At 38.2% G+C, this 8,438-nt stretch overlaps 1 protein-coding gene across 1 annotated transcript; it reads left to right on the plus strand.

Moving 5' to 3' along the window:
* The first annotated feature begins 6,634 nt into the window (after positions 1-6,634).
* LOC137639531 (uncharacterized) lies at positions 6,635-7,042 on the plus strand. The gene has a single exon (XM_068371800.1). It carries the CDS (start codon positions 6,635-6,637, stop codon positions 7,040-7,042), a length of 408 nt encoding a protein of 135 aa, XP_068227901.1.
* Positions 7,043-8,438: the final 1,396 nt, after the last annotated feature.

Raw genomic sequence — 8,438 nt, forward strand, 5'->3', positions numbered from 1 at the left:
TATTGAATCTTAAAGCAACTACTATCAAAAATTGTTTTTTTTATGAGCATAAACTAAAATGTTGAAAATGGGAATACAGGGTTAGAGATCAAATTCATATCATAAAATGTGATTATAGCAACTGTAGAAATAAGATTAGAATTTAAAATTAATTATTTAAATGTGCATTACATAATACCAAATGCAATACTTGTATTAAAAAAGCTATGAACACTAAATCCAATATGTACATACTGTATTACATTATAACCATGTAAACCATTACACCACCAATACACTTAATACTATTGTCCAGATAGGGTATATTAAGTTCAGTAGTCTTCAAAATCATCCATTTCCAACATTGTTTCATCATTATTATCATCATCCTCATCACCTGACACCCGATTTTCACAGTCTTGTAATTTGCACATGTCGGTGCATTTTAGTCCATTAGCCAGACATACACACCTTGGTATGGCACACTTTTTAGAACACTTGCATGACAAATGATCAAGCACAGCCTCAGGAACAGGTTGTCCATCCATCCATTTAATAACTAGCTGGTCTCCTCCATCTTCTTTTTCCAGCTTCCAACCATGGCCTACAGGATTTGGAATGTGAGGATTTTGCTGTAGACATCGTCTCCATATAGCAGACTGATAATTGGCACGTTGTGCATGTTGTTTCAAGCAGTCTCTGCTAGGAGGCAGTTGGTGGCTTTCTATCTCACCTTTCCTTGCACAGAAGAGATTGTATCTCAGAGCATTTACATGAACACAAGGTGTCTTGGCCGCATAGATGAGACAAGTAACTGCTTCAAGTCTTTCCATCTGTTCTTGAGAAAGGTCCCATTCACTCCCAAGTTCCATAAATGCATCTAGTACATCTTTATTTGTGGTCATTAATTTGAGTGAGCTTGTTTTTCCTTTGCCAGCAAATGCACTCACACTATCGCAGCCTGTGAAGGCATGCATTCCAACTAGTCCTTTGCAAATATCAGCACCAAGTGTAGCAGTAACCTTGTCAATTGATAGAATCTTTGTTCGTGTCTTAATCCCACATTTCAGATACAGATGACCACAGATGATATTCTTGAAAGCCACAAGCAAGATGAGCACATCCGTATCATCGGAGCTGATAACAACTGCTGGATGTCCTTGCTTTACAGCATGTGCAGCATGTAAGAGAAGACGGCCATGGGCTTCTTCTAGAGTACACGATAGATCCGTTACCATCCCACTTCCATGTTGTGTTATCTTGAAGCACTGGTCAGCATCTGTGACAAACATAACCTTTTGCTGTAGCCTGCTTCTGTAATGTTGCTGCTTCCACTCATTCACAAGAAAAGTTATAAAGTTAGTTTTATTGACACACTGATTCAGAAAGGACCTCCACTGACGGACAAGCTGATTTGGTGTAATATTTTGAAGACTTGATCCATGCTGTTCTCCTCTAACACTTCTTTCTGAGTTTTTGATGGATAGTTCATGGTATTGATCAAACACAACGTCAATTCTCTGACTAGAGCCTCCCTCTTTCATTACCATAGCAAAGACTGTTTGAGCAATGTCACCAAAAGTGTTCTGATCCCTTTTCACCTTTTGTACTAACATCATGCCATCGATTACAGAAGCCGAATTTAAGGGCATTTCCTCCCTCTGGTGTGACATCCTTGTACAATGCTTTAGCGAGGATTGCCTTGTTTGTCTTCCTTGGCAAACCCTCAGGGGTTGCTAATGCCCATGGCATTGGTCCAAGAGGATAGGACAATATATCTGCCATTTGAAGATTTCGACTTTGGGCAATTACAATGATTCTCCCAAACAATGACCGGTCTGCCTTCAATATCACCGCTCTTCCAGTATGAGTCTTCACTTCTTTCTTCCTGCACATGTGGCTAAAGGTTTTCAGTTTATTGAGCTTGACAGTATCAAAGAATTGTGTAACAGGGGGATCAAAATCTAGTCTTTCTTGCTTAAACTTGGTGTAACACTTCTCTCCAACATCTAGAGCATTAAGTAAATCTGAAGCAACTTCTGGAGTGGCAGTCTTTGCTGTTGAGATGCTCATCATGTCCTGTTGACTGGAAAATGGGTTTACCCAGCTTTCAATTGCACTAACTATTGCCAAAATTGCTTCCTCATCTTTCTCAGATCTTGGGTGCTGGAGATCATAATGAACTGTATCTGATTTATTCTCGTGAACCATGTCTCTTAACTGACCTAAGAATGCACTTCTGTGCTCAGAAGTTATGTAATAGCGTTTGACTGCCCCTGACTTCAGACTAAATCTGGTTGTGCCTCCTGGTGTTTGAGTGTCTCTGTTCACTGTAGCTTCGAGTGCCTGATCTACTGGAAGACGGCCAAAAGGATTAGTGCTTGACATCTGGACAGAAAAGCAACCATCCCTGAAAGCTTCATACCTTTCGGGATGTGTCTCACTTAGGGCTGACATCTGGGCATAATACACAGGGAGGTATCTGGCATTGTTGGTTCTGTCATATGCAAATGACCAGGGAATCAGTGATCTGATGGCATGCAGATGGAGCTCCCAGTTGCCTTCACGGGATGCACGTAGCAAGCCAAGAATAATGTCCTCAACCATGTCAACGTAGGACATCCAAAATGCAGACAGATCACCATTCGACTTGCGGAGATGGTTAAGAAACTGTGACCACATTATTTTGAGGTCTTTAAAGTCTTGAGTCACTAACAAGTTGCCAATATCGTTCTGGTTTAGGTCTTTGTTAGTTAACTGGGATAAGGTATTTTGAACTCTCAGGTACACATGTTCATCTTCGTCCAATTGTGACATAAACTGTTCCCAGATCAGTCTCATGAGAGCTTCATACACAAGATTATGAACTCTGACAGCTCGGTTGTACATTTTACCTTCAAGAACACCATTAATTGACCCTTCTGAAACAACACCCGATTCTATACATAGGTCACGTAAGCCAGCATCCATAAACATCTTGCCTAGGACAGCCAGAGCATTGCAGATGGTATGAAATGCTCCGAACCTAATTATGACATTTGCATATTTAACTCTGTGTCTCCAAGCAATCTCTGATAATTTTGCGAAAATGGCTTGATCTACGACAATAACAATAACTGGTAGCTGCAACTCTGTTCGGATAGCCTCGGACTGATTCAGGATTTCAAAAGCTGTAGTGAGCTCGGTTGCAGGGGCGTTTATAGTGGGAAGGTAGCAAAGGATGTCTTCTTTGATGGAGATATCCTTTCTCATGTTTATGTTAAATCCTGTCCAACTTGGGATGTTCTTATTTTCCATGTTTGATTGTCTGAGAATGATCCAGATTAAATTATTATTCCGAGCAGATTCTGCAGCTTCATCAGCATCTTTATTACCCGTTCTTGGTGGCAAAGGTTGTGGACCTATTCTCTTTCCAGCAATGTAGGTTTCCAGTTCTGTGTGCTGTGTAGAAATAGTCCTTTGTTTTTGCTTATCAATAACTGGAAGAGCAGGCTTTGGGAGAAGAGGCCCAATTATTTTGCGTTGCACAGCAATGCCATTAACACGATGAGAAGTTCCCTGACCTGTCAAAGTTTCTTCGAGTCTGTCGATGTTATCCCATGCTAAATTTGTGAAAATATATGGCTGCAAAGGAGTAGGTAAGACCACCGTTTGGTTCTGTGTTGCAGCTAATTTTTGCAGACAAAGTGCTGTGTCATTTTCTTCAAGCTGTGAGTAAGAGATCCCATGTCCAAGTCTGTTTAGCATCCGAATCAATTCAGTATTGCCTGTTAATGTTTTGACAGCATATGGAAGCAACAAATGTTTTGGAGGTTTCTGCTTTCCTCGTGTTGTGGCATATATTAGATCCTGACCAAGAGACTGTATTAGGAGTTTCACTCTTTGAGATGGGTTTTCTTTTTCAGGTTCTCCAGTCAGAATACCAGTCAATAACTGCTGAAGCAGACATGGCAAGTTCATGGACTCGTTTTTAAGATCAGATGGATGGTAGGGCCACGGAGATGGCAAACAGCTTTCCTGTATTGATGTCCGAACATAAGATGATGCCTGGTGAATGATGCACTTTATGTCTCTAGATTTTGATCTCAGAGTTTTCAATTCCTTTCGAAGATTTTTGTTTTCAAGGACCATGTCTTGCATTGTAATGCTGTCTGGAATTGCTAAGAACTTTCCTGCTTCATCCTTATAAATGTGAATAATGTCTCCAACTTCTGAGTCCAGTCTCCGTTTGATGTGTTTCTTGGTGGATTCATTCATTCTGTAACCTCTGGAATGCATGAAGTTCTCCATTCTAGCTGCAAGTGTGGCTTATCAGGCAACATTTCATTTCTTATAAATGTAAAAAGGTCATCATAAGCCTCAGATTCAACCTCGTTGTAAGCTATTTCATATTCATTCTCATTCTTGCTTATTCTAGATTCTTGAGACTTTTTTGTTTTTCGGGTATAATTTCTGTAGCAAGAGTTGTGGTAATGAGCCTCTGCAGCAACAATGTCTCGACTTGTTGCTGCTAATATCTTGTCATCTTGTTTTTCCCTTGCACACTGTCGAAGCCTCTCATCAACCCTTAACTGCCTAGCCAGGATAAGATGTTCACGAGTGGATGTTCCTTTCAAACACTTATCTTTTCCACAAAATATACACTCAGGCTGGTATACTCGGGATGTAGATGGTGTTCTCTTATGTCTCTTTGCTGCTCCACTGCTTCCTGGATCGTCTTCTGAATCTTCAGCTGATTTTCTTTTAAAGTTATTCAGATCTCTTTTAAGTGTAAATCGGCCTCTACATTGTCTGTGGTAATAAATGTTGGGCATCTCTTGCTCATGTAGACTTTCTGCAATTTGGAGAATTGGTTTATGATTCCTCACTCGGGCTGCATCAAGAAGCACCAACCATGAGTCATAGTCCTTAGGTGTTACCAGTGTTGTTGGGTCATTATCATAAGTTTCAATGTGGATAATGCATTTTTCTTTCGTAGAGTCCATCTTGACAAAGTAGACCTACTGTTCTCCAGGACTATCAGCTGCATCTGCCCTCAGCACAGGTAATCTAAAAGAAGAGAAACTGAATGCGTTAGTTTTTATTACTGTTATATACAGAAAATGAATGATTCAGGAGCGTGATAGTTGTTATTTTAACATCCAATAACTTTCTTAATATAATAGCTATGGATTACATATTAGTATCAAAAGAAAGCTCTTGAAACACAGAATATGAATGTTAAGTTGAATCACAAATACCAGACATGATATTATTTCTATACGGAAATATTATTAGTTACATTGAAAAAAAATCATTAATTTCAACATAAATATGCTCCTAACTAACACTGTGTACAATATATTAAAATATGTGATAGCTTGTTTTGAAGCCCTTTTCTTGGCCTTTATGTTGGTATATAATAAGTCCTAATAATATTAATGGACTAGCTCGCAGTAGACAAAAATCACCTGTAAGTCACGCCGGAAAAAATCACATGTCATACATAAAAAACGGTTGATAACACAAGGAAGGCAAAGAGATATAGAATGCTATCATGCATTTCTGAAGACTATAGACATTGGTCTTTCAGTTAATCACTATGAGATTTCTTGCCCCAAAATGGTACCGACCAACCCCCCAGGCTCATGGACTATGAATGATGGGAAGAAATTAGATGCTAAGAGTCAGGAAGGAGAATTTGTAGGATATGATAAAAAAAAGTCATGCTTATCTGGTATATTTTCCTTCTCAAAACAAAATTAAAAAGTCCGATGTGTAATATTTATAGAGAAAATTATTGACAAACAAAATGTTAATGATGATGATTATTATGTCAGAAAAGATAATGTCAAACTTGAAACTAATGTAAGAAAGAATAATGTTGGATCAAATGTTCCGGAACAGCGGGAAGATGTAAATGAACGAAGATACCCAAACAGAGAACGATGACGATGTAGAATGCTTATCAGATCGCGCAAATATCACTAATGATTATTGTTATTGTATGAGTTATGTACCTCAAACATATGATGATGATATGAGATGCGCAGAATCTAATGATTGGGGGAAAAGCTATGGATTCAGAGATTGAATCACTTGTTGAAAATAATACATTTGAAGTGACAAAGTTGCATGTAGGTAAAAATTTTATTGGTGGAAGATAGGTTTATACTACAAAATTTGATGTAGGTGGACATGTAAAATGCAAGGCAAGATACGTAGCAGGTTATGTTCAGAAAGAATGTAGATTATACAGAAACCTTTTCCCCGACAGCTCATATGACAGAGAGAGAGAAAGAACGTGTAGAAGAAAATTTAATTGTACATCAAATAGATGTCAAAATTCCCTACTTAAATGCGCCAATGGATTGTGAATTATATGTAACCCAACCTGAGGGTTATAGTGAGAACAATAATGGTGACGAGAAACTAGTTTGGAAACTAAAGATGTCATTGAATGGGCAAAAACAGAGTGGTAGAAACTGGAATAGTTTGTTACACAGTCATTTATTTCAAAATGAACTTGAACAATCAGCTACAGATCCTTGTGTTTACGGGAAAATAGTTAAAGTTGGCAGAGTAATTATAATTTTATGGGTTGACGACATTATCGTTGCAGCTAGGAATAAAAATTGGTTGATGGTTGTCACAGTTTCTGTCGAGTTAATTTAGAATGAAGGATCTAGGTGAATTGAAAAGTTTCTTAGGTATACAGTTCAAAACAAAGGATGATTGTATTGTTATTTCACAGAAACAATATTTTGAAAAAGTTTTAGAGAAATTTGACATGAAAGACTATAAACCTAGAGTGTCTCCCTGTGAAGTTGGTTTAGATAAAGATGAAGATGTATCTCCTATCTTCAATGATCCAAGATGCTATCGAGAAATTGTCGGTAGTTTGATTTATGCCATGGTGGCAACTAGACCAGATTTAAGTTATATAGTTATAAAGCAGTCACAAAAGATGTCAAAACCTACTGTCAGGGATTTGAATGTAGCGAAAGGTGTACTAAGGAACTTGAAGGAAACCTTAGATTATGCTTTAGAACTTAGAAAGTCAAATGGTCCCGTTAATCTATAAAGTTTTAGTGATGCAGATTGAGCATTGTCTTATACAGATCACAGAGTATCTTTGGCCATATTTACAGATTGAGCGAAAACAGTGCTTTTATTTCATGGAAAAGCAAGAAGCAAAATGTTGTTGCTCTATCTAGTTGCGAGGCTGAATATATTGTACTTTGAGCTTGTATCAAAGAAGCTTTGTTCCTTGGGAAGCTGTTAGCATTTATACTTAATAGTCAAGATACACTTAAAGTCAGTATAGGTGTTGATAATCAAGGTGCAATAGCTTCAGCAAGGAATCCTATTAATCAGCAAAGAACGAAACATATAGATGTGCGTTATCATTTTGTCGGGAATGTTCAAGTTGATGGTGTCATTGAATTGTTTTGTGTCGACAAATAAAAATATAGCTGATGTTTTCACTAAACCTGTATCTCACCAGAAGATTGTTAATTGTTTATAACTTAATGTATGAAACTTTTGTTATTTTATGTAACTCATGTTGTAAATTGTTTTGATTGTAATTAATTACTTAGCACGAGATGAAGTGGGGGTGTTAAGAGTATGAACTCATATTTACCATAATTATTAATATGGTACATATATAGCCTATGTATACATAATTGTTGAAATCAATAAAGTAGAGGGCGCTGTAATGCATTCCAACTTCTTTTTTGGGCTCAGCCATGTCGTCCTGATAGAAGAATCCTTTAGGCAGCTTTCTAAGGGATATTTGGCTACAGTGATACTCCCAGAGAATTAACCACAGGTTTCCAGAATTCTAACTCCTGGCGCGAGTATCCTTGATATAACTTTTAAGGATATCGCATAATACCAGGGGATGTATTTCTTGATATGACACATGGCAATCTTCACCCTGAATAGAGTTTTCGCTTTGAGGGGGAATAGTGGCGAATCTGAAGGGGAGCTGTTATCAAGGTTACCCGGTGGATCCCCTCCCAGCACTACTACGGCATAACTATTCCTTCAATAGTATCCAATTAAGCACGGTGTTCTCCCATGTTGCTCTCAGTGTTGTTACTGTTTTTAAGGAATATTACAATGCAATCTCTAGCATCTTCATCCTCTGGAAAGTTGAGTATTTAATCTTTCCTGTGTATAATTTTTGGCTCCCTTCTCACAGTTAAATTAACATAATTTAGGTGTGTTAAGCGGAGCAGAGCCAGCACTGCAGGCAGCCATTTTAGGACCGCTGTCGTATGTCATAAATGCTTTTTTGGGCTCAAGCCATGTCGTCCTGATGGAAGTTCCTATAGGGTAGCTTCCTAGGGTATATTACAACTACGGCGATATTCCCAGAGAATTTACCTTAAGGTACCCAGAATTCTAACTCCTGGAGCGAATATCCCAAATGAAAGGGATATCGCGACATATCAGAGGACGTATTCTTGACA

This window comes from Palaemon carinicauda, chromosome 4 (assembly GCF_036898095.1).
Source record: "Palaemon carinicauda isolate YSFRI2023 chromosome 4, ASM3689809v2, whole genome shotgun sequence".
NCBI lineage: Eukaryota > Metazoa > Arthropoda > Malacostraca > Decapoda > Palaemonidae > Palaemon > Palaemon carinicauda.

What these genes read in the sequence shown, in the direction of transcription:
- LOC137639531 (XM_068371800.1), top strand. Translation starts at nt 6,635, where the DNA reads ATGAAGGATCTAGGTGAATTGAAAAGTTTCTTAGGTATACAGTTCAAA.